Source organism: Zootoca vivipara, chromosome 13, assembly GCF_963506605.1.
Source record: "Zootoca vivipara chromosome 13, rZooViv1.1, whole genome shotgun sequence".
NCBI classification, from domain to species: Eukaryota; Metazoa; Chordata; class Lepidosauria; order Squamata; family Lacertidae; genus Zootoca; species Zootoca vivipara.
In genome coordinates this window covers 25,557,504-25,583,529 of record NC_083288.1, presented here as the reverse complement: position 1 = coordinate 25,583,529, position 26,026 = coordinate 25,557,504, and the positions used below count along the sequence as shown (strand labels likewise).

The 26,026-nt window shown below is 46.5% G+C and overlaps 2 protein-coding genes across 10 annotated transcripts in view; both read left to right on the top strand.

Moving 5' to 3' along the window:
• Positions 1-3,170, top strand: part of GRB7 (growth factor receptor bound protein 7) — an 81,750-nt gene extending 78,580 nt beyond the window's left edge. For 5 of the 9 annotated variants that reach the window (XM_060281502.1, XM_035136641.2, XM_035136642.2 and 2 more), the window contains 2 exons: positions 478-571; positions 1,349-3,165. In XM_060281502.1, the coding sequence (XP_060137485.1) occupies positions 478-571; positions 1,349-1,495 (241 nt within the window). In that variant the 3' untranslated portion in view covers positions 1,496-3,165. Of the gene's footprint in view, positions 1-477; positions 572-1,348 lie in introns of all 9 variants that reach the window. The other 4 variants (XM_060281501.1, XM_060281500.1, XM_035136634.2 and 1 more) reach the window with 3 other exon arrangements.
• A 797-nt stretch (positions 3,171-3,967) lies between these two features.
• LOC118095402 (retinol dehydrogenase 8-like) lies at positions 3,968-14,542 on the top strand. The gene is made up of 6 exons (XM_035136645.2): positions 3,968-4,066; positions 5,471-5,632; positions 8,065-8,244; positions 9,890-9,983; positions 11,667-11,850; positions 14,170-14,542. Exons 1-6 carry the CDS (start codon positions 3,970-3,972, stop codon positions 14,407-14,409), a joined length of 957 nt encoding a protein of 318 aa, XP_034992536.2. The 5' UTR covers positions 3,968-3,969; the 3' UTR covers positions 14,410-14,542.
• Positions 14,543-26,026: the final 11,484 nt, after the last annotated feature.

Sequence of the window (26,026 nt, the reverse complement as noted above, 5' to 3'; positions counted from 1 at the left end):
GTGCCACGAGGTTTGCATGGTTATAAAAATGCCGAACGAGCCACAGGCTAAAGAGTTGGGCATAATTTGAAATGAAACCACCCACTTCCTTCCTCCCCACTTTAAGCACTGAGTAATACTGACTGTGTTTACTCGCAGGTAGATGCAAATATAACTGCAGCCTTAGAGACTTGAAGGTCAGCTTCCCGGAGGCATAGCCATTTGCCCACCACCATAATTATCCCTTCCTACCCTCAATCAGCCCATGCAATCCAGATCATGCACTCAGCATGATATATATGGACAGCAATAGCTCCATGCAAGCCTGAAATCATTTTTTTTTCAGGAGGCGGGGACCGGAACTGAGGGTTAGTGGTGTGATACTCATGAGCATGGAGCCATGAAGATGTTAGTGTGAGAGGTCCGCGGGGTTGGACCTCGGCTCACATACTGCACAATGTGCCTTTAACAGCCTTCCTATTGTCTTGTCGATTGCAGGGTCTTCCTACTGCGGGAGAGTCAGCGGAACCCCAAAGGTTTTGTCTTGTCCCTCTGCCACCTGCAGAAGGTGAAGCACTATCTTATCCTTCCGGTAAGTGGTCGCATTAAAGAACGTACAAAACATGCCTTTGTAACAGCTGCATTTGGACAGTCAAATCCTGGCTTACCGTAGGAAATAAAGCAAGATATGCCTGAGCGCCTTGCACCTGCGTGAGCAGGGAAGCAAACGTAGAAGCTGCCAAAAAACAAAAAACCATGTGCACGAGAGAGAGTGAGAAAGAGATAGAGATATCTTGAGTTTGAGGGAACGTGGTTACCAGGCAGGCTTCAAAAGAATGAACATAATTAAGCAAACCAGCCTGGTATAAGGCAGGAAAGACATCTCGGCAGTACCCCTTCCTGCCAGCAGTGGGAGAACTGAACAGTCACCCAGTCAGGAATGCTTTGGAAGACCTGCACCTTTTCCAGCGCTTATTTTTTTCAAGCCAGCCTGGACCCTAATACTACTAGTTGTGGAGAGCGGGGGGGGGGGTTGGAACATGTCCCTGGCTTGCAGCACAGTTACTACTTTGTGTGCTCCCGATAGCTGAGCCCAGACTCCACGGCAGCTTTGGTTTATTCCAGGGGTAGTCAACCTTCTTATACCTACCGCCCACTAATGCATCTTTCTTGATGGTAAAATTTCCTTACCGCGCACCAGTGTTCAATGGAAGGAGGATTCAGCTTGTGCCATAGAACCCCCTACCGCCCACCTAGAATCCTGAAACGCCCACTAGTGGGCTGTAGGGACCAGGTTGACAACCCCTGCTTTATTCTTTTCTGCGTCTTCCCCTCTTGCCGGCAGCTGACCGTCTTTTGTGGGTTTCAGAGCGAGGAAGACGGACACCTGTACTACACCATGGACGATGGCCAGACTCGCTTTGCCGACTTGATCCAGCTGGTGGAATTCCACCAGATCAACCGCGGCATCCTGCCTTGCAAGCTGAAGCACTACTGCACAAGCGTCGCCTTATGATAGGCTGTCTTCCTAAGTGGCCTTTCCCTGTGCCCCACAGATTGGCCACGGCCAGTGATGGGGACGGGGGGGTTCTGGGGAGCAGGTCTTTTTTTAACTCTGTACACCGGGATCGACTCCGAACTTTGAATTGCTCCTTAATAAACTTCAGCCACTGCAAGCGACCTGATTCGAACCTTCCCATTCCACCACCACACCGTCATCTCCGGATTTTGAGCAGACTCGAGGATGGATTCGAGGTCGCGGCAATTGCACTTCACTTCTTAAGAGGACACGACTCTGTCGGTGGGCGGCTTCCACCATGAAAGGGAACCGGTGTCCGTTTGACCGCCGAGTGTCCCGCTCCACTTCGAGGCTTTGTGCATCTCTGATCCAGGGCTTGTTTTGGCACCGCATGCAAGAGATTTTGCTGCTACTTCAGTCCTCCTGCCTCCTAATATGTTCTCGTTTTCTGGGAGTTGCCTTGCGGGTTTGTTGTGGGTTTTGCATCGCTTCGAAAACCTGTTTGACCAGAGGCAACAGTGGGGGACAAAAGAAATATTGGACGCACACGCCATGGGAAGCGATGCCTCTTGCACACTCACTTCCAGCTCTCTTTTAGCAGCAGCGGCAGAGGTTTGCCTGCTTCCAGCACTAGATTTTCTGGGAGCTCTCTCACCTTTGTTAGGATATTTTTCTACCCGGGATCTCTTCTTTTTCTCTGGTGCTTGGCATCGCAGCTTATTTAAAGGGGCAGTCTCCTCTTGTGATGCTGTGCCCATGGGCAGAAGGCTGGTAGAGAGTCAGGAGGGAATCCGGCAACAGTAACTGAAGATGAAAAGAAAAAAGACCCTGAGATTAGAGTTTTATGTTCTACCAACTGAACTGCCCCCCCCCCCGCTCCAGCTGTTGTCCAGGCAAAGACCAAGCCTGCACTGGAACTTTTTATAGCTCTACCAGATTAGAAGAGGCACATAGGGTGGGTGGTTGATTGGCATCACCCTGGGGGCTATCCTTTCCCAGGGATCTCTTCAGTCTGCATTCCCAAGTGTCTTTTCGCACAGAAAAGCAGAGGAACACAGATTTGAAGTTGCTTGGTTCTAGTCCTAGCCGCTCCCCCCACTTGAACACACAGGGATATTCCTTTCAGCACTCTCTCCAGACACCCCATTCTGAAAACATTTAAACCCAAAGATCTCGTCACACACACACACACACACGCCAGCATTCTTATTGGATATTTGGTGCAATATGGCCAATACCACTGTGCTATAATCCCCAACTCTCACCCTCTCGTGCTGTTGGGTTTTGTCATGAGTTGGCTTGTGCTATTGCATCTAAGCATCACAGGCAAGGAATCGAGGTAGGAAAAATTGGTTTTCTCCCCTTACATGAAAGGGGTTTTAAAAAAACAACCCTGAGATGGGGAGGCAGGAAAACAGGAAGGCTCTGCCACTAATGTCGTGTAAATCTATAAGGCCAGTATCTACTGTGATGAGTTGTGTATATATATATAAGTGATGATAATAAATTGTATTTTTTTTCATACATTTGCTTTGATTTTGTACACAAGATCACTTGTGAGAAAAGAACAAGCTAAGAGCAGTCAATTAAATGAATAGCAGAGATCACCCTGTAAAGAATCAACAGATTATTTTATCTCTTTATTTATCTAAGACACACAAAACTTCTTACTCATAAATAAAAGTTTATGTTTGATAGCTTTTTGTTTCCCTATCCTTAACAGCCCTCGTGGCAGGAATGAGTGTGAAGTCAACGCCGGGCTAACTCCATTTTCATTACTGATATATCAGTTTGGCCTCTCAGTACTACTCTTTGGGCCTCTCTAGATACTGAATCACCCAGATACCATCACATTAAAAAACAACAAGTGGCATTCAGAAAGGAATGTCACTGTTTACTTCCCCCTTCCAACACCATGGCATTGGTTACACTTGAAGTTTTGGTATGAGCAGTGCTTTTTTTCTGGGGGGACGCATACCCCTAAACATTTTGTGAATCTAAGTTTGGGCTCATTGAGGGGAAGTATTTCAATATGAGCAGGAAAATGAGAGTACCCCTAAACATTTTTTTTTGGGGGGGGGGAAGCACTGGGTATGGGGATCCTAAAAGGAAAGTATGCTTAGTGATGCTTCTCGCAAGGCACTCTGGGCAATGTCATTTCCCTGTTCGCATACCGTGTGCCAAGTCTTGTGGTTTTGTTTGTGCATCACGAGTGGTTGGGCCTGGAAGTGATTAGGCAGGATTTGCCATGCAAATCCATTTGGGATTTAGCAATGGCCAGGAGATTAAGGCCTTGGGAGCTGGCCAATTAGGTCTCAAGCTGGCCTTTTTTAAGATCCTTGAAGAGGGACCCACTGGGGAAGATGTGAGGGCAAATCGCAGAGCTGCCAGAAGCCCACAGCCTTCTCTGCAGGAGTCGAGCTACTGCCTGGTCTCTGGAGGCTACATTTGCCTCCTCAGCACAAGCCACCATGGCTCCCAAAGTTGTACTGATAACAGGATGCTCATCCGGGATTGGGCTGGCATTGGCTGTGAAACTAGCACAGGACAAGCAGAGGAGGTTCAAAGGTGAGCTTCTTTAAACAGTGCTTTGTGAAACAACATTTTTTTAAAAAATGTGTACAATATAGATAATTAAATTGGTTTCCCTCCCTCTGCCTAGCTTCCTTTTAATCTGATACAGCTATACATAATGACATGATCAGGTGGTTTGCCTTTCCAATTTCTTTCCTGTTGGAATCGCTTCTAAGTCTCCAGCATTTTGCATGGGTGGTGGGTGGTTTGCTAGCCTGAATGAGGGTATTCAGGGCATCCGTCTTATCTTCAACTTCTTACCCTCCCTTCACCATGACGTCCCAGGGTGGGTAAGAACAAAACAAGTACGCAGTTTGAAAGCAAATACTTAATGCAACACCAAAACGACAATTTAAAATGGAGCGAAAAAGGTAAAATTCCAAATTAAATGCATAAATCTGTTTAATTGTTTATACCCATAGTTGCCAGCATGTTGATCCAATGAACTTGCCATGGATATAAGAAATAGTTACCTGAAGGCTGTAACATGCCCTGTACCCCTGAGGCAGGACCATCTCTTAACATCCTGTTTAGGGAAGTTTTTAATGTTCATTGTGTTTTTAATATTCTGTTGGGAGCCGCCCAGAGTGGCTAGGAAAACCCAGCCAGATGGGTGGGGTATGTGGGGTATAAATAACAAATTATTATTATTATTATTATTATTATTATTATTATTATTATTATTATTAATCATCCTGACTGCACAGTGCTGAGCTTCCAACTCTGGTTTTGAGTGTTTCCTAGAATGAGTGTGTTATCAAACAAATGCAGGAATCATTAGTAGTCTAGCTGTGAGCTTTTCAATTAGCTGCTGATTGTATTGTGGTAGCTTTTAAATTTGATTCTGGTGATGCATCGCCTTGGAGCCGCTAAAGAATTAAAATCTGTCGATTTTGTCTACTGCCTTCTATTCTCTAGCTCCAGTTTTAATTGGAAACTCAGACTTAAACTACATCTAAACAAAAACCCACACCCAAACCCCTGGTTTTTCTTGTTCAGCCATTTTGAAAACCTGCACTTCCAGGATTTAAATTTGGAACTGTGGTTTAGGGTTGCCAACTTGAATTCCAGGAAAAGGCAGGGGGCAAGCCTGCCAATCGCACCCTTAACAGCAGCATGATACATTGAAATTAGCAGGTGAACTATATCATAACACAGAAATAAACCTTACCCATCAGCTGAAGGCTTTAGGCCACACTGTTGTTGAAAAGCACAGCTCCCGCAGCCAGTTTAAAAGTTGGCAACTGAGGTTTGGAAATTTTTGAAAAAGGTCCTTTATAGCCCCGGCTATGAGGGTTTGGCAATTTGGACGAGGCGCAATGTAAAAGCTTCGGTCCCAAAGTTGCAGTAGAACCGAGGATGGTTTGGGACCGAGTGACGAAGGCTGCTGTGTTCCAGTGATTGCCACAATGAGGAACGTGGCCAAGAAGGAGAAGCTGGAAACCGCTGCGGGGGCTGCTCTCAACAAGACGCTGGAGATCAAACAGCTGGACGTCTGCGACGAGAAATCCATCTGCAGCTGCATCAACAGCATCCCCCAACGGCATGTTGACATCCTCAGTGAGTATCCGAAAGGTTTGCTGCACTATCTGTCGCCCAGTGTAAGGATTGTGTTAGAAGGAGGTGTGCAGTGAATCAGAACCCCCACCCCACCCAAAACCACCTGCCCTTTTTAACCCCAAAGGAATGCTTTGGGTGAGGTAGCAGCAACAGCACTAAGAGGATGTGGATGGAAGTACTTGCTCGGGACTTCCCTAGATGTTTACATTGTGCCCATGTATGCTAATTCTTACACACACACAGTGGTGGACCTAAATTTTTTGGGCCTGGAAGCTTGAACAGGTATGGAGCCCCTTCACAGCCAGCAACGAAGTCTGGGTAACCACTGTTATCTTCCTCAATGGGTTTGTTCCACGACACATCGCCACAAATTTCCCATGAGTTTGCGGGTTTTTGGTATCCACTTATGAACACATTTTTATTCCTCTAGGATCTTGACCACTTTTTAAAAAGTGGTGGTGGTGGTGGTGGAGAATACATTAGCCACAGCAGAACAGCCAACTTACCGCAACACTCCACACTGACATCATTTGTGCTGCTGACTCCCAAACTTTGAGATTGTTGAAATACAGTCAATTTTGGGGGCGACTCAAGTTGGGCCTACTAGATGCAATTTTTTTAAAGCAATGTGGACTCAAGTCATTTCTGGGGGCCCTGAGAGATCCACAAGATTCCATATTGGATCCTAGTAGAGCCTCCCGGAAGTCAGGGATTGTGATTAAAGAAAAAGAAGAAGACATTGCATGTCAGATTATTGTGATCTATGTAGGTCAGGAGTGTTAACCAGAGATGGAAGGCGGTAGGGATAATTACAGTAGTGTAAGGGGGGTTGTCCTCTGAAAAATTATGGAACAATAGGGTCCAGTGTGACCATTTTGCCTACACTCCTTAGACCCATATTGTGCTGAGCCAATCTAAAGCCTTCCGGATTGGATTAGGAACTAACTAGCACAACACTCAAGCCAAGGGTTGCTTAGGTCCTAAGCAAAATATCAGAGTTGTGCAGGATAGTGTTGAGGGAAGGAGTCTACCCAATAATGCTCACTCTCCGGGGGTGGAAACAAAACATTCAGAAACCACACGGTAGCTGCTTAAAAATTTGCAGTGAGCTGGTGTACATGTGCACAGTTATCGCTTGAGACTGAAGGATCAAGGAGCGACTCTCGTGACTGGACGGCCAAGGGTCAAACAACCCCCAGCAGAATGCTCATTTTACCGGATGCAATGCCATCTTTGCTACTGCTGCTCCCCACCTCACCCCAAACAAAACCCCGGCATTCCAGAAATGGAAAGGCAGCTCTGGAATCTTGTCTGGTAGGAAAGAGTGTGGGTGGAGAAAGGGTTAACTGTTCCCCTGCCCCCCTGAAGCTTCCCTGCTCCCATCACGTTTCTTTGGTGGAAAAGCAACCAAATTTCCCAGAAAAGCGTGTCCGCACCATTCGGTAGAGAGAGGCAACTGAATTTAGGTACTGTATCATAAAAGGCCAGTACTGTGGTACCTCGGTTTAAGTACACAATTGGTTCCGGAAGTCTGTACTTAACCTGAAGCGTACTTAACCTGAAGCGAACTTTCCCATTGAAAGTAATGGAAAGTGGATTAATCCGTTCCAGACGGGTCCGCAGAGTACTCAACCTGAAGCGTACTTAACCCAATGTATGAGTGTAATTGGTTCTGGAAGTCCGTACTTAACCTGAAGCGTACTTAACCTGAACCAAACTTTCCCATTGGAAAGTGGATTAATCCATTCCAGACGGGTCCGCAGAGTACTTAAACTGAAAGTACTCAAACCGAAGCGTACGTAAACCGAGGTATAACTGTATATGGTTAGCTGTTGCATTTTTTACTAGCATGGTAAGTTACTTGCATGGCCCGTATGGGATTTTCCACCTCAGCTGTCCAAAAATAACTTGACCAGTTTTAGGTATTCTGCAGTGACCTGGAGAGGCGGAGGGGAGCAGCACTGCTTTCTGATTGCCTCAGGCAACAAAATGTATTGGGATGGCCATTCCCAGACATGCAGCTGACAACAAACACACAGCCCTGGCCTAATAGGATGTGAAACGCCAACTGAGTGACCTGTCTGTATCTCTACATTTATACATTCGTAGTTTAATGTGGCAATCATTTAGTTGTCAGTGTGAACCAGTTCTCAGTTTCCCCAAGTGTCTGGGAACATGGGAGGGGGCTGGAATGGGGTAGCATTGGCTCTACCATAGGGCTAGAGTGGGAATGGGGAAACGGCAGCCCTTCAAATGTTGTTGGACTCCAACTCCCTCAGGCCCAGCTATACATTGGCCAGGGATGATGGGAGAGGGAGAGCTTCTTAAGGACTACCTTCGTATTTCCCAGTTGTCTGTTTTCGCTGTTCCCTTCCTCTCACTGAACACCAAGGGTGCGGCTCAAAATAAGATATTTTGTCTGCCTGTTGCAGTCAACAACGCTGGTGTTGGTCTTATTGGTCCCATCGAGTGCCAGACCATCGAAGAGATGAAGGCCATCATGGAGACCAACTTCTTTGGCGCGGTGAGGATGATTAAGGAGGTCCTCCCTGACATGAAGAAAAGGCGGAGCGGCCACATTGTGGTCATCAGCAGTGTCATGGGTTTGCAAGGTAAGGTTGTTGTTGTTGTTTTGCAAGATCTTCATTCACACGAGCTTTTTTCAGCCTTGTTCCAAAGCCCAGATTTTAACAAGCAGTTTCCTTTCTGTGTGGATAGTGCATTATGCAGCTTAGCCACTAGGTGGCACCGGGCTGATTTGCATCTGGGTGGAGTCAGGAGTTCCCTTTGTCTGTTTTCTTCCTATGAAGAGAGACAATAAAGTTTTTTGCCAAATTCCTGACTGGTGCATCTTCCTCTAAGTCAGGCATAGGCAACCTTGGCTCTCCAGATGTTTTGGAACTACAACTCCCATGATCCCTCACTAACAGGGCCAGTGGTCAGGGATCATGGGAGTTGTAGTTCCAAAACATCTGGAGAGCCATGGTTGCCTATTCCTGCTCCAAGTCTTCCATGTCACCTGCTTTCTGTGACTCAACCTCAATGCCTTACTTACTTATTTATAAGTAAGCTGTTTATACGGTTCCCTCTCAATTAAATACCATTAATATATTTAAAAGAAGACACAATACCGAATAACTATTACAATGGCTGGCTACTGCACTCATAAGAACATTGCCTACTAAGCTAAATCTGTTAAGGGGTACACATAGGCACTTTCCCACCTCCTGGGAAACACCCAAACAGCAAAACACAGCGGCCATTCTGTGTTGTTTGTCACCAGTATCTGATGTTTTGAGACAGAGACAGATTCATGGAGGATAAGGCTCTGTTCTGCTTCTGCTGTCAGAGGCAATATATCTCTGAATGCCAGCAGCCGAGAATCACTGGTGGGGAGAGGGTAGCTGTTGCATCCCAGGCACTCTGAGAACAGGATGCTAGAGGAGGTGGGTCTCTCCTCAGATGCAGAGATGTTCTCTGAACAGAGTCTCCCTTTAGATTAGGATCAATAGCCACTGACAGACCTAGCCTCTTAATAAATCGCCTAGATATTTTTCTTAGCAAGCTAAGGCTTTGTTTGCACATGTGCAGCAGAATGAGATGGGTAAATCCCCAGGGGGCAGAAGGATAAACTCAAATTTTGAATATTTTCTCATCTAAAACAAAAAACCAGAAACAAAAACAAAAAACCCCAGCAAATAAACAGCTAGCACATATGGGGAAACTGAAATGTTTTGTCCCAGCCCATTTTGCCATGGCAGTTTTCACCTGCAGGGGGTGTGTGTGTGAGAGAGAAACCTTCAAAATGTGGCTTATTCACCAGCTGTCTGGAGTGCCGAACACTTTAGCTGCACAGAAACTCCATGTGAAAGTAGCAAAAAAGGATCAGGGTGGCTGGTGTAGGGGACTTCTAAGCAGATAGCAGGGCTTTTTTTGTTTAAATTAAGATTTTATCGTACTCTGTATGTGCACGCATGCCCCCTCTCTCTGTATATGTGTGTGTATGTGCACACACACACACACACACACACACACACACACACAATCTTCATTGTAACTTGTGTTACTGGCATTTTATATTGAAATGTTGCCTGAAAGGTGTCAAAGCCAGTGGCTCATACAATAAATTTGACAGCTGAATAAACGAAGTCATAATTAATTGTGTATGACTTGGCCATCAGAATGGCTTGGACCAGCCAGTAGTCTACCTGCAGGATTTGTCTATGTCCATCCTTTTGCTAATCTCTTCTTTTTCAGGCATCATGTTCAATGACATCTACACAGCTTCCAAATTTGCCATTGAGGGCTTCTGCGAAAGCCTCATCATCCAGGCGCTCAAGTTCAATATCTTGTGAGTGGCTAATTGGCAAGTGATGCTGTTAGGCCCCTTCTCTCCTCCCCTACCATACCTATATAGTCAGGGTTGCCTTCTTTTGCATTTCTGGCAAGTCTCCTTAGGTTTCGACAGCTGCAAAAGCGGAAGGAGTTCAACAGGGGTAGCCTTTTCCAGTTGAAAGAGTCTAGTGAACGGAAGAGCTTCACTTCATGAATTTCTGGCGGGGGGGGGGAGTGGTAACTTTAAATAATGGGGAATAGTGGCGCTGTTCACAGGATAACACAGCTGGTGGTCAGACGAAATTCACTCTGATCAGGTCAGAGTTAGCCTCTCCCTTTGGGTAGTTTAGCTCTTCAGGAGGGGTAGTGGGGAAACAGGGAGAGTTCAAGTTGATTTAGTGCTCATTTGTCTCAAAGTGGGGTGACAACCTCACCACACATTTAAAGCAGTACTACCCAGGTGGCGCTGTGGGTTAAACCACAGAGTCTAGGGCTTGCTGATCAGAAGGTCGGCGGTTCGAATCCCTGCAACGGGGTGAGCTCCCATTGCTCAGTCCCTGCTCCTGCCCACCTAGCAGTTCGAAAGCACATCAAAGTGCAAGTAGATAAATAGGCGGGAAGGTAAACGGCATTTCCATGTGCTGCTCTGGTTCGCCAGAAGTGGCTTTGTTATGCTGGCCACATGACCCGGAAGCTGTCTGCGGACAAACGCCGGCTCCCTCGGCCTATAGAGCGAGATGAGCGCCGCAACCCCAGAGTCGGACACGACTGGACCTAATGGTCAGGGGCCCCTTTACACCACTTTAAGCATTCATGGCTTCCCACCCCTGAAGAATTCTGGGAACTGTATTTTATTAAGTTCCCTGAGAATTGTTAGGAGACCCCTATTCCCTTCATGGAACTGCAATTCTAATAATTCTGTGGGGGAAAGGATTGATTGTTAAACCACTCTAGAATTTCCTTTGGACTTTTTCCTTTCCTTTTCTTTTTCTTTTGCTAGCAGGTAGGGTTGCCAGACTCAATAGAGGACAGGACTTCTGTGCCTTTAATTGCCCTGCTCTCTTTTGAGTCTGGAAACCTTAAAGAGAAACCAGCAGACCCTTTGTTTACTTTCCAAGCAAAGGGTCTGCTGGTTTCTCTTTAAGGTTTCCAGACTCAAAAGAGAGCAGGGCAATTAAAGGCACAGAAGTCCTGTCCTCTATTGAGTCTGGCAACCCTACTAGCAGCTCATGTTGAATCCAGCCAGCTTTTTTAAGAATCACAAATGGGAGCTAAGGCACAGGGGGCCTACATAAATAAAAGATTTTGAACAGTGTATACTTAGGCTTGGCATTCTTCTCCCCCCTCCTCCTAATATAGCTTCCAAATTAGCCCCCTTTTTCAGTCATGCTTCTCTACAGTCATACCCAGAATAGACAGGGTGACATAAACGAACTGAGGTTAGTCATCTGTATGGATCTGAATGGGCCTACTCTGCGTATGACTTAGTCGGATCGAGCGCAGCCGTTTCTCACTGCCACTTCCACTCCCTCCAACAATTGCTCATAACCTGACTTGGCCTCTTCTGTGCCTCTGGAACATGGTGGCTCCTTTCCTCACAGCCAAAATAGAGGGAGGACCGCCCCACCGCCCCCCCAGGCACCAGAAAAGAATGCCTGGCTTAAGGATGAACCTTACATATCGTGTGCTTGGCTTGTAGTGTCAGTTTGATAGAGCCTGGCCCAGTTGTGACCGAGTTTGAGATGAAGGTCTATGAAGACGCAGAGAAAGCTGACTTCTCCCAGACGGATCCCGAGACCGCAGAAATATTCACCAATGTCTACCTGAAAAATTCCAAGGTCCTCTTCTCCAGCTTGGGCCAGACCCCTGAAGATATAGCTGAGGTGAAAAAACAAACAAACTAATGTCTTCTTTATGTGTGACAAGGGCTGCCATTATTATTATTATTATTATTATTATTATTATTATTATTATCACTTGCAGGAATTTCTGTGCTGCTCAACATGCAAAATTCCAGATCGCTGCACATTTTAGGATTGGAAAGCACTTGCAGAACCAAGCATGGGGGGGGGGGGGAGAAACAGCACAGCATCTTCAGTAGTATCGTCAACCTGGCTGGTTCACACCACAGGCAAAGTCTGTGAGAATATAAAAGCTTTAAGCACATGTCTAAAGCAACCGTTCTGAAGCTTGGCCCCCCCCCCCGACATTGTTAGACTACAACTCCCATCACTCCTGACCACTGGTCCTGCTAGCTAGGGGTGATGGGAGTTGTAGTTGTTAGGCTATCCCTGTGCAGGTAGGGGTGGGGATGGGAGGCACTCCATGCCATTGAGGCCACCTGAGCCTCAGGCGGCAGCATAGCTGCCAAGTCTCCCGTATTCCCCGGGAAACCCCCGTTTTTCCAGCTGTTCCCAGCCGAAAAAATGGATTTTTTTGTTTTTTCCTGGTTTATTCTGGTGCGGCGGCCATTTTGGAACTGGGCAGAGCATGCTCAGAAACGACTTTTGATGCTGCTTTGCCCAGTTCCAAAATGGCTGCAGCACGACTTCTGGTGTGGCGGCCATTTTGGAACAGGGCAGAGCAGCATCAAAAGTTGCTTCTGAGAATGCTCCGCCCAGTTCCAAAATGGCGGCAGCGCTACTTCCGGTCTGCTACTTTCGGTCCAGTCCCTTATTTCTCAGGCCGGAACTTGGCAGGTATGGGCGGCAGCAATGCATCCAAAATTACCCCCAAGCTGCATACCCGCTCCTTCAGACAGAATGCAACCCCATTAAAAGCAGGCAACCTCCCATCCATCTGGTCAGATGCAAACTAACAGTCTCTCACCCAATGTCGCTCAAGAATTAAAATACAGTGGTACCTTGCAAGCCGAATGCTAGACGATTCTTTGTTGCCTTGCAAGATGGAAGCTTTCTATGGCCGCGTCTCGCAAGATGGATTTTTTTTTTTTGCCGTCTGCCGTTTGTTTCCGCAAGACGGAAATTTTCGTAAGACGGCACGACCCGCGGAACGGATTATTTTTGTATTGCGAGGTACCACTGTAAATAAAACAACAGTGCAGTATTGAAAAGTGCAGTCTGCCGTCTTGATTCACGTTGTATCCAAACATGGGTGGAAACCTACCGTACTCTTGATCACAGGAACCATCTTGCGAAATTTGGTTAAGGTATCCAAACACATACAGAACAGACAAACAACTTTACAAAATATTTAATGGTCAACTGATTAATCGTAAGAGTTTTAGTAGGTTCCATTGATTAATCAACTAAGGCTGGATCTACACTGACCTTCTGAATGTTATTAAAACAATATTAGATGTATAGTTCTAAAACGTCCCAGGGCATACTGGCAAATAGAAAATGCTCCTTACCTTGTTTTTTCCCGTAACAACAGAGTTTCTCAATTGCAGGTTCCTGGTTGCTCAGCAGCTCCCTCTGGTGTCACCATCATTTATTTATTTATTTATTTATTTATTTATTTATTTATTTATACCCCACCCATCTGGCTAGGTTTCCCCAGCCACTCTAGGTGGCTCCCAACAGAATTAATGATAATAAAAAAATGTGATAAAACACCAGACATTAAAAGCTTCCCTAAACAGGGCTGCCTTCAGATGTCTTCTAAAAGTCAGGTAGTTGTTTATTTCCTTGACATCTGATGGGAGGGCGTTCCACAGGGTGAGTTCCACTACTGAGAAGGCCCTCTGCCTGGTTCCCTATAACTTCACTTCTCACAGTGCGGGAACCGCCAGAAGACCCTTGGAGCTGGACCTCAGTGTCTGGGCTGAATGATGGGGCGGGGAGACGCTCCTTCAGGTATTAACATTACAAGCATTATGAAAATAATTCCTTAGCCCTTCCTTAACATTATAAACGATGAGTGTAGATCCGCCCTATGATTCCTTTAACTGAGTGACAGTGTCAGCGGAGTAGCCACAACCAGCAGCCACACATACCTAAAATTAATAGGCCTCCTTTTCTGGCACCTCAGATTTCAGGGATCTCTCGATAAGTAGGTATCAGAAGAGCAAAATAAATCATTGTGAGGCGAGGCTGGGGGGGGGGTTGGGTTACCATTGTGAGCGAGGATGGGCTTTGGAGTGCAACCACATCTGCAGAGCCGCAGATTTCCCAGCTCTGCCTTTGTGTGGATGTCCTGTGGCATTTATTTACGTGGGTGTCCTGTGTTTCCCACCGCAGCACACGCTGAAGGTCATCACCACGGCCAAGCCGCCCTTCCGCCACCAGACCAACGCCATCTACACGCCCATGATGGCTCTCAAGCACGCCGACCCCACCGGGGCCTTGATGACCGACTCGTTCTACAAGATGATCTTCAAATACGATACCCTCTTGCACGTCAGCCTGAAGGCCATTCGGCTGATCCGCTGGCAAGCCCGGAAAATGAGGCAAGGGGCCAGGTTGTTGGGCTTCAGATGAGGAGGCCCTTCGGAGGCCGGAGAGAGAGAGACTGGGGAAACGGAAGATCCCTAAACAGATTCACTTCTCTTTTTACCAAACTTTCTGTTTGCACATTTGAAACACTTTAAAACCCTCAATTCTATTCTCACTATTTCTGAGTAGGTTTTTGGTTTTTTATCATTCACACCCTGGAGCCCCGCTTTGTGTTTATTTGCATGCTTTAACCCTCATTCTCCCTTTGAACACAGAAGCTGAGTAATAGCAGCAGCAGCCAGGAAGGCATGGCCCACAGCAGTCCACTTGGAAATAATCTGTGAACTGGTCTCAGCTCTTAGGACAAAGAGCAGCAGTGCAAAAAAAAAAAAAAGCAAATAAAGGCTGAACTGCACAATATGTTAAATACAAGTGGCTTGCAGACACATGGGGGGATTAGAGAAATTAATTCCAGGGGGTGTGTGGAATTGCCATCCAGATTCGAGGTTTAACCCTGCCCTGCCCTGGTGTGATTCTGACAAAAATCCTCTCTCCCCGCCCCCCGCCCCCTGCTGCAATTAGCAATAGCGCCAAAAAAGAGGTTTCCTTGCTGCTCTTTTTGTTTGTTTGTGGTAAATGTGATAGCTGTAAAAAAGGAAAGAAAGAAATAGCCTACCCTGTATGGACTGGAAAAGCACAATTCACACACACCCCCACAGGTGGGAATTTTACCTTTGTAGAGGCGGCTAGTTTCTACATGCCCTCGGGCATCCCTCTGTTACCCTCCCTGCAGGCAATCAAGAGAGTTCAATGACACATTTCAGCCAGGCAAAAACACTCAAGGATGGCGCAAAGAAACAGGGCTGGTGAGGGGGTGTGGCCTAGGGAAGGGGCGTAGCCTGGGGAGAACACTGAGGATCAGGTGCAAAGGCCAGGAGGCCTGCATTTGACCTCCCACACCCATCCCTCCTTGGGAGGAACAGAAAGGTGGTTGGGGAGAGAAGGAAGGGACCACGGAGGAGCTGCGGGAAGAAACCCATTTATTACATTTCGCAAAAGCCTCTGGAAGACACGCCCTCCAACATTTCTCCGATGAAAATAGGGGCCTCCCGTTCCATAATGGGATAATTTTACTATTTATACCCCACACATCTTACTGGGTTGCCCCAGCCACTCTGGGCAGCTTCCAACATATATGAAAACATAATAAAACAGTAAAAAAAAAAAAACTTCCCTATTACAGGATTGTCTTCAGACGGCCCGGGGGTCAGATAATTCCATACCCTCCAACATTTCTCCAATGAAAATAGGGACATCCTAAGGAAAAGTGGGACGTTTCGGGATCAAATCAGAAACTAGGACGGCTTCTCTAAATCAGGGACGTCCCTGGAAAATAGAGTGAAGCCCCAGGTGATTGACTCTACCATCCAGCAGCAGCAATAAGACAATCAGAAGGAGCTACAGTGGTACCTCGACTTCCGAATGCCTCGACTTCCTAAGGTTTCGACTTGCGAAGTTGGCAAACCCAGAAGTATTTTCGCCGTGCACGTGTTCTGCGCCTGTGCAGAAGCAGCGCATGCGGTCTGCGCATGCGCAAAGCACAGAATCGTGCTTCGTGCATGCGCAAAATGGGCGCTTCGACATCCGAAGGTTTCGACTTACGAAGAGCGCCGTGGAACGGATCGCATTCGTAAGTCGAGGTACCACTGTACTCCCCTCTCCATCTCAACCTTTACAAGTTGTTGCCGCTGCAAACAGAAGATGCACCTGTGGCACAAATGGCCACTGGCTATCCATTCTGGCTCTGTGTGTGCCAGTATTTTGGGGCTATCTCTCTCATCGCTACCCCAAATGCTCTGGCTAGGATCCACTGTGGTGTTGAGGCAGGGGACCCCTGTGTGTATGTGTGTACCCACCCAGATCCATCCCCTTTTGAGCTCACAGAGGCGCTTGGCACACACCTTGGCAGTTGGGAAGAAACCAGCCAAAGGAAGAGTCAGTCTGTGAATCATGTGGACTGTAAAAAGGTAAAGGGACCCCTGACCATTAGGTCCAGTCGTGACCGACTCTGGGGTTGCACGCTCATCTCGTGTTATTGGCCGAGGGAGCCGGCATATAGCTTCCAGGTCATGTGGCCAGCATGACAAAGCCACTTCTGGCAAACCAGAGCAGCGCACGGAAACGCTGTTTACCTTCCCGCTGTAGCGGTACCTATTGATCTACTTGCATTTTGACGTGCTTTCGAACTGCTAGGTTGGCAGGAGCAGGGACCGAGCAATGGGAGCTCACCCCATCGCAGGCATTCGAACCGCCAACCTTCTGATCGCCAAGCCCTAGACTCTGTGGTTTAACCCACAGCGTCACCCGTGTCCCGGGATGGGTAAATTTTGTCAATTTTGGAACCTCCTGTTTTCCAGTCTAATGTTCAGTTCTCCCCCTTTTCCTCATCAGTTTATGATTTATAGGGAACTGAAACAAAAAGTGACAGACTCATGTATCTCTATCCACAGTACACTTTGGAAACACTCTGGTTTTTTTCAGTGGTGCCACAGTGGGGTAATGTCAGTCTCTGGTCTTCATGGTCTGATGGGAGGGCTCTTTAAATGGTCATATAGCTTCCAACACACACTGGGCCATTAGGGCAAATGGGAGCCTGCCCCACCAACCTCAAGCCCATCCTCAGCCAGCCAGCCTTCTTATTTGCACCCAGCCAGGGGTTGGCTCTTTCTGTCACCAGTTCTAGATCCACCTTCCGTCGGTCTCTCTGCCTTCCTACCTGCCGATTGCAATGGGCACCAGTCAACTGTCATCCTCCTGTCATTCTGCTGAGTGCTGCTCTGGCCTCCTGCCCCAAAGTCTTACCCCATGGTACCACCCGTTCTTTATCCTTTAGCATTTGAGAGTCCTGAATCAAGGTTTACTTTTTGGTTGTTTTCTTGGTGTTGTTGTTGTTGTTGCTGCTGCTGCTGCTGTTGCTGCTGCTGCTCTTGTGTGTTGCCTATTTCTCCTCAATCTTTCTCCTTGCCCTCTTTCCCTAATCATCCTCAAACAGCCCTCAAAATATGTAATAGCAGAAGTCAAATGAAGAATCCTTCCCGGAAATAATAAAAAGGAACAACGTAAACATACCAGTATGTTTCTGAGCACAATTCAAAGTGTTGGTGCTGACCTTTTAAAGCCCGCAACGGCCTTGGCCCAGTATACCTGAAGGAGCGTCTCCACCCCCATCGTTCTGCCCGGTCACTGAGGTACAACGCCGAGGGCCTTCTGGCAGTTTCCTAATTGTGAGAAGTAAAGTTACAGGGAACCAGGCAGAGGGCCTTCTTGGTGGTGGCACCCACCCTTCCGATGTCAAGGAAATAAAGAATTATGCAGTACAACTTTTAGAAGACATCTGAAGGCAGCCCTGTATATGGGAGTTTTTAATGTTTGACATTTAATTATTTATATTTATTGGGGGCCCAGTCAGATGGGCAAGGTACAAATAAAATTATTATTATTATTATTATTATTATTATTATTATTATTATTATTATTAAGGAACAAACAAATAAGTGCTTCTCCAGTTGGTATGCAGCAGTCTGAGTAAATTTCCATACACAATGCACACAGAGCAGCTGTAGTAGTTTAGTGATAACAAGAACCCTGGAAGTAGAAGGAAACCCCAGTGGTGGGTCATTCATTGGGTGCAGGAGGACAAGACTTCTGCAAGATAAATCAATTCTCCTGGAAACTCAAACCTGAGAACCTTTGCTTCTAGATTATCAGTTGCTCTGTTTGCTGATTATAATGTCTCTGTCTGTGAGAGAGATGACACCTAGTGGCACATGCAAGTATTTCTCTTCTTGACTTGACCTATTCTGCAAATTGATAACAGCGGATTTGATTATGATGACGGTGATTTGATCATTTGACACAGAACTCTTGCAGAGCACGTCAGGGGGCAGGGAAGGGAGGAGAAGGAGGAAGAAGGAATCAGAAAGTTTATGTTTTGTTTTTGTTCCACATCCTCTGGACTTCTACTTGTAGATTGAATACCTGGAAGCTGCTCTTTACTCATCTGTTGCCCTTGGTCCCATAGGCAGAAGGGGGTGACATTGGGGGTGGCCATGTGCTCTCATCATGTTGGTTGAGTCACATGATCCTGAGGTAGACAGCCCATGACCAGCCTTAGGGGTTTCAGTTCCCAGTCCCAGACAGAAATATCTCCAGCGAGCTGTGCTTATTAGACCCTGACGCGGTATTTTTAGCCACTTGGGGTTTAAACTGTAAAGAAATGACTGAACTGAGCACCTAATTCTGATGACTGCGTGGACTGAAAAAGCGGATGCCACTCAGAGGGAGGGAGCAAAGGTTGCGGCTTGTAAGGCGAAGGGAACCTTCAGTCTAAATAAATACAAGAGGGTTTTTCAAGGAGATAATTGGTGGAGATAATGGAGGGGCCGATTTCTTTGAAATGGTGTTTTTAGGGAAAGTTAGCTGTTTCCCAGAACCAGGCTTGTTTTACGTAAATCATAGAATCATAGAATTGGAAGGGGCCACGACTCCAACCCCCCTGAAACACAGGAAACTTTTGCCCAACATGGGGCTCGAACCCACAACCCTGATATTCAGAGTCTCGTACCACAGTCAGCCTTGTTTTTTCTCTGACAAATCGCAACAATTTGTGGGATTTTGAAGGTGGGCAGAGCAATCCTATATTCCCATTAGGCTGGGACTTGAGATATGCTGTTGTGGCATGGCCACTTCCCATGACCCCCAGACAGCATGGCCAAATATCAGGATGGCAGGAAGTCCCTTCCAACTCTATGATTATCTGGAGGGCGGCACGTTGGCCACCCTTGCTACACATTCTCAGCCTGGGGGTGGGGGTGGGGGGACACGCAGACAAAACTGGTGTAAAATGTAGGTGGCCCTAGTGGGCTGAAAAATACCGCCAGTCTGGGGCTGTGCTAGCAAAGACACCCACATGCTGCCTCTACACAGGGGGAGCCAATGAGTGTATAATGTTATGACATCACAGCACACACACCGTGGTGCCACAGCGCCCCCTGTCTACCAGTCCAAGCAGCACGGGCAGCAGCAACCCCTGCTATGACAAGACCCCTGGTGTCCATACAGGCAGGGATTCAGCGACCACACAAACTCCTGTCATGTTCCTCAGAAACCAGTGGGGTGTAGTGCTTAGGGTACTGGGGCTTGGACCTCACTTGGCCATGAAGCTCAGTGGGTGACCTTGGGTCAGTCACCATCTCTTAGCCGAAGCCTTCCTCACAGGGTTGTTTTGAGGGTAATATAGGAAGAGGGAAAATGCTGTATACCACTTTGAGCTCCTCGGAAGAAATAATAACAACGTTGATGCTGCTGATGGTGGTGGTGGTAATAGCAGTTTTTTGGAGCCCAACACAAAAAGGAAGGAAGGAAGGAAGGAGAGCGAAGTAATAGTACCCCTCTATTTTTTGTTGTTTTTTGTGTTTTTTAAAAATATATTTATTGGGGTTTTTTTACAATAAAAACATAGAAAAACATAACATAAAATACACAAAAAACATAATAAATGAAAATAGGTAAAGGTAAAGGGACCCCTGACCATTAGGTCCAGTCGTGACCGACTCTGGGGTTGCGCGCTCATCTCGCATTATTGGCCGAGGGAGCCGGCGTATAGCTTCCAGGTCATGTGGCCAGCATGACAAAGCCGCTTCTGGCAAACCAGAGCAGCACATGGAAACGCCGTTTACCTTCCCGCTGTAGCGGTTCCTATTTATCTACTTGCATTTTGACGTGCTTTCGAACTGCTAGGTTGGCAGGAGCTGGGACCAAGCAACGGGAGCTCACCCCGTCACAGGGATTCGAACCACTGACCTTCTGATCAGCAAGCCCTAGGCTCAGTGGTTTAACCAACAGCGCCACCTGGGTCCCCATAAATGACAATACAAAACAACAAAAACAACAATATTTTCAAACTATCTTATATTCCGTATCCTTGTCGACTTCCTCCCTTCCCTCCCAGCTATGTTTCTATATATCACTTCCTTAGCACTTTCTAAATCTTGATTCCAGTCTTTTTCATAATTATCCAATCCAAATAATACTCTTAATACCTTCTCATTACACAAAATCTCTTATAATTATCTCAAAATATAATTCTATTCTAAATAAATCTTAAAAACACAAAAACATAATGTCACTTAACTAAATCTTAACACATAATACACTTATCTAACTTTCTTCTACAACCCCCTCTTACTTCCAAATCCTTTGCTAAATACTACTAATCTTGCAATTCTTCCCTAAATAAACTTTAAAATAATAGTACCACTCTATTCTGCCTTAGACCACACACACCTGGAATACTGTGTCCAGTTCTGGGTACCACAATTTAAGTGGGATATTGAAAAGCTGGAGTGTGTGGAGAGGAGGGCAACCAAGATGATCAAGGGTCTGGAAACCAGGCCTCATGAGGAATAATTGAAGGAGCTGCTTAGCCTGGAAAAGAGGTGACTGAGAGGAAAACGGGTAGCCATTTTCAAATATCTGACAGGGTGTCGCATGGGAAAGGGAGCAAGCTTGTTTTCTCCTGCTCTAGAGGGTAGAACTTGAAGCAATGGCTTCGAGTTCCAAGAAAGGAGATTCCAACCAAACACAGGGGGAACCTTTTTGACCGTGAGAGCTGTACGGCAGTGGAACGGTCTTCCTCGGGAGGCTGTGGACTCTCCATGTAACGCAGGACTCGCATATCTCCCTGAGCAGGAGGACTGGGCAAAGTGCACACCGTTTTCCTGGCACAAAGATTGAAGACCTACCCAAGGAGGCAAAGACCTTTTCGCCAGTAAGCCAAATGAGCCACAGATAAACACCGACAGCAACCTCACCGAACAGGACATGGGATTGGGAGACAAGAGATGGGCGTTCGAACCTCATTGGGGGGGGGCGGAGGACAAACACGTCCCCACTCAACCGTTGCATGTCTACAAAATCCCACAGAGTGGCCTCAGCAGTGAGCCACAGCCGCAGACAGCACTTAATCACCTCATGGAGTTCTGTGGGCTGCTGCGAGAACAGACTGATGAACTAGATTGAGCCTGGGCCTGATTCCAGCACGATGCTTATGTTTATTTTCCCCTGTCCTCAGCACTGAGTCACAGGCACCTGGATGAGCCCTAAGTAAAACAGCTCACATTGCACAAATGGTGGTATAGGGATGGGTTGAGAGACATTTGAAGGTGAACCTACCTAATTCATACTTTCCAGAGCAAGATGTGAACTGAAACGCAACCAACTTCACGCAGTGCCGTTCTCCAGCCGAGTAATGCGTACAAAAATGCATGCGCTAAGTGGAGGGTGCCTATAAATGCATATATTGGTGGAAATAGGGCACACTAAGGTGATGACTTTTTTTACAACCTCATTTCCCTGTATCATAATTTGCTGAGCTTTCATTAGATAAAATCTTACTTTCAAAGAGATTTGATTTAAAAAAAACACCTCGCACACAAAATGATTTTAACAATTTTATTTATCAGTTTTTTGACCATTTTTGAAGTCACTGTAAGCAGATATAAAATTGAACCCAAGCTTTAGAGTCACATATATACAACATTATATAGGGTCATCAAACACACAAGGAAGCTTTTCTTAGCTGCAGTAACAGTATAGGCGCCACTAGAGGACGATGTTTTGCTACCTCTCCTGTAGGTTCTTTTCCCAGCATGCCCGGCAGGGTCTGCTGGCTGAGTTTTGAGGTCCCAAAAAGGGGCTTTTACCTTGCGCAGGTGTGACATTTGTATACCCTATGTTGCTAAGAACACTCCCCATTGCGGAATGTGGTGTTGTGTCCAAATTTGATACGAAATATATATAGAATTGTTAATACAATTTTATGAAATGGTAAAACGGCATACAAAAAAATTAAAAACGGTTTGTGCGTAACCTTTTTTAATATTTCAATGGAATATACCTCATTTTAGTCATTAATAGGCAAAAGTTCACCCATTTCTGCTACAGGAAATAATTTTTGAGAAAAATATATGAAAAAGTCATCACACAAATGACAAAGTGTTTTCCCATCCAGCAAAACGATATACGAAATGGCGTATATTAGGAGAAATTAACAACAGAATGTTAATAAGGACTTTTCTTCTTTTCTTAAGCAAGCTGATGTGGAAATGTGGAGAATGGAACTTCAGATTTGAAAAATGAGAAATGGAGAGAAAATCAAACTGTGATAGATTCCTCCGTCCCTACAGGGTTCAAACTAGAAAACATACGCTGGATTGTATACTCTGAGGGCCTGTCCACTCTTCCCTTTGCCCTGCCACGTTCCCCCAGGAAACCCCGCTCTTTACTGTTGAATAGGAGCAAATGTCAAGTGGGTTTCCTTGATGTTTGCTCTGATTCAGCAGTAAAGAGGAGGGGAAAGCGGTACGACAAACAGACATGTCCTTTCTAGACATGGAACAAGAGGAGCTTTGTAATAAGATTCAGTTAAGTGTTATTATTGTATTGAATTTTAAGATTTAACTAGAATAGAATTGTATTTCGAGATAGGTATAAGAGACTTACAGTATTGATAATACATTAAGAGTATAAATAGGTTTAGATGATTGATAAAAAGATTGGAATCAAGATGTGGAAAGTACTAAGGAAGTAAGATAATGAAACGTAGTTGGGAGGGAATAGAGGAAGTCGACAAAGATTTGTGTTATAAGATTGACTTGATGACTTTTTTATTGTAATGTTGGTATTTTGTTCTGTTGTGTATACTTTGTGGTTTTTTCTTCTGTTTTTCTGTCGTGTTTTTTATAAGATCAATAAATATATATTTATTTATTTTATAAAAAGAGGAGCTATGGATGAGCTGGAGCTGGCAGCAGCTCTTCTGGGTTTCAGACAGGGCTCATTCCCGGCTCTGTCTGGAGATGCCGGGGATTGAACCCGTGATCTTGCGCTGCGCATGCAAGGCTGATGCAACCCTGCCCCTGATCTACAGCCCTCCCTCAAACACTTTTGCATGTTGCACATCACGGAGCTTTGCACCTGGGGTCCAGGCACCTGGAGGAAGCAGGTTCACAAACCCACAGCCTGTAGCATCCTCATCACTGTTGCTGGCCCTGGTGTGAGCAGCCTCCCTCCGTGGGAAATGGTCACAGCATGGACCCTGTAGCTGCAGGAGAGCAAGGGAGACGCAGGCAGAGGGCGACAAGCAGCTGGATCCCGTTGCCCCTGGCCCTGGATGCCCCCGTAGGCATTTGTGAGGAAGTGAGAGAGAAGAGGGAGTGGCGCCACCTGAGCGCACAGCCAGGCTCGCGCCACAGCCTCTCCCCGCCCCCCCACTCTCTGTTGTGGTCAGGGAGGAGGAGGAGGAGGAGAGGAGAAGGCAGCGAACCCGTCTCTCTCAGGGCTTGCAGGGAAACTCTGTGATGCAACAGCTTGCTCTGTTCTCTCACAGCATCCAGGCTGTGACCTTGCAAGGCAAAGAGGCTCTGCAGTGTTTGGGTGGCAGTGAGCAGGGTCGCCTGTGGGTCATCCCAACAGAGCATCCCCACATGTAGGGATGAGTGCTCACAAAGTGTGGGCGGTGCCAGCCATCTTTGGTGGATTTAAAAGAGAATCGGACAAATTCACAGAGAAAAAGGCTCCTGCTGGTGGCTAGGTTCTTCCTCCGCCCAGTGAAGGACCTTGGGCTCTCCAATTTCAGCAGTGCCCTGTTCAGCACTGAAATTTGGCACACATGAGGTCAGAGAGAGAGAGGCCATGTGACACACCCTATCATCTGAGCCATGCTGTCCAAACGTGAGGGTTTATCTACTGATGCTTGGGTGCTCAGGTTACACCAGGCACCCCCAAACTCCCATCATCCCTAGCTAACAGGACCAGTGGCCAGGGATGATGGGAATTGTAGTCCCAAAACATATGGGGGGGCGAGTTTGGCGATGCCTGGGTTACACCATATCCATTCTCCATCATGGAGATTGTTGGTCATTCACACAGGGGTAATGCTTGAAATAATTTTTCTTTCCTACCAAAGAGCAACCCTGCATAGACAGTGAGGGCGTGACTATGGACTAAAGCGGTATAGGATTTGGTAAAAGCATGTACATTTAGGGCATGGGCTGTAGCTCAGCGGTAGAGCGTCTGCTTTGCAGGCAGAAGGTTGCAGTTTCAATCCACGGCACCTCCAGTTGAAACCTGGAATTGCTCCTGTTTGAAACTATGTAGTGCTGCTGCCAGTCAGTGCAGGCAATATTGACTTGGATAGAACAATGGTCTGACTTGGGGCAAAGGTAGGTTTCTATGTTCCTCTGGATTTTTAAGACCCATTTGTTCCAACTGGAGACTGGGGCTCCCATACTAGCCACCCTTACACCCCATTGAACTCAATGGGGCTTGGGTTTGTTTGTTTTTAGTAGCTGCATTGCACTAGCAACCTACTGAGCCTTTCAAAGCTGAACCCGAGCAAGGTTGTTCCTCCTCACTCCTCTTGCCTCTGTCCTTGGGTGCTCTTTTCAGATTGCTTGCCTCCTCCTGCACTCCCTACATTTCTGAAGAGAGGAAAGTTTTATTCAAATGCTCAGAAACCACAGCGTCAGGGCTGGCTGCACCTTTTGGGGTCTTTGATGGGAACACTTCTGAAGTGTGGATCCGGCAGGTGTTCTTCCTGTAACTGCGGTGGTGGTGGTGGTGGAGGAGGAGGAGGAGGAGGAGGAGGAGGAGGAGGAGGAGGAGGAGGAGACGAAGAGGAGGAGATAGTCGACTGCAAAGCAAGCGCCCGTCATAATTTGTGAAGAAGAAATTAGAAGAGCTCCTCCACTCTGTGGATAAGGGACCGGGGGGTGGGGTGGGGTAGGATGGAAATGCAGTAGTGCACAGTTCCAGGGAAATCACAGAAATGGTGTCCTCCATATGCTGCTGCACTACAACTCCCATCATCCTTTGGGAGCACCATCCGTCTGTTGGGGCTGATGGGACTTGGAGTCCAGCAACTGATGGAGGGCACCAGGTTGTGGAGGACAAGGGGTGCCATTAGAGCAAGAGTACAGACATGTTTGCCATTCCCTCCATCTGCACTTCAAGTGTCCAGGTGCTCGGGCAAAAACCCTGGGCCACCCCCAGATTAGGGAAGGGAAAACTGATCTATACCACTGTCTGGCATTAGTTCCCCAAAGTCAACAATACCAAATTTCCCCAGGACTCCTACCTACCCAAGTAGGGTGGCCGTGTGTCTTATATGGCAGAGGACAGTTCTCTCTTTGAAGGGCAAGTCCAATTTTAAAAATATTAACCCAGTGAAGGGAGACCAGGAACTTTGAAGCTGCCTATCAACAGATAAGACTGCAGACCCATGGGTCTTCCCCACTGTGATGACATACACCATATTCCTATCCAACTTGTAGTTAACTACCGTATATTAAAACAATATTTCTAAATTTGCACCTATATATCTTGGCAGATGCAAAAGCCGTGCAATATCCGGGCCCTCTTTCAATGAGGTGTAGGTAGCCATTCTCCCCCAAATCCTTTTAAGATGGAGATTCTGGAGCCTTCTGCTTGAGAAACATTTGCTCTCTAACCCACTGAATAATAATAATAATAATAATAATAATAATAATAATAATAATAATAATAATTTGTTATTTATACCCTGCCCAAGGACTCTAAGATT

Excerpts from the sequence above, each read along its gene's own strand:
- LOC118095402 (XM_035136645.2), top strand. The coding sequence starts at position 3,970 with ATGGCTCCCAAAGTTGTACTGATAACAGGATGCTCATCCGGGATTGGG. Across the intron at positions 8,245-9,889 it reads CAGTGTCATGGGTTTGCAAG|GCATCATGTTCAATGACATC; the intron begins GTAAGGTTGTTG and ends CTTCTTTTTCAG. Across the intron at positions 11,851-14,169 it reads CCCCTGAAGATATAGCTGAG|CACACGCTGAAGGTCATCAC; the intron begins GTGAAAAAACAA and ends TTCCCACCGCAG.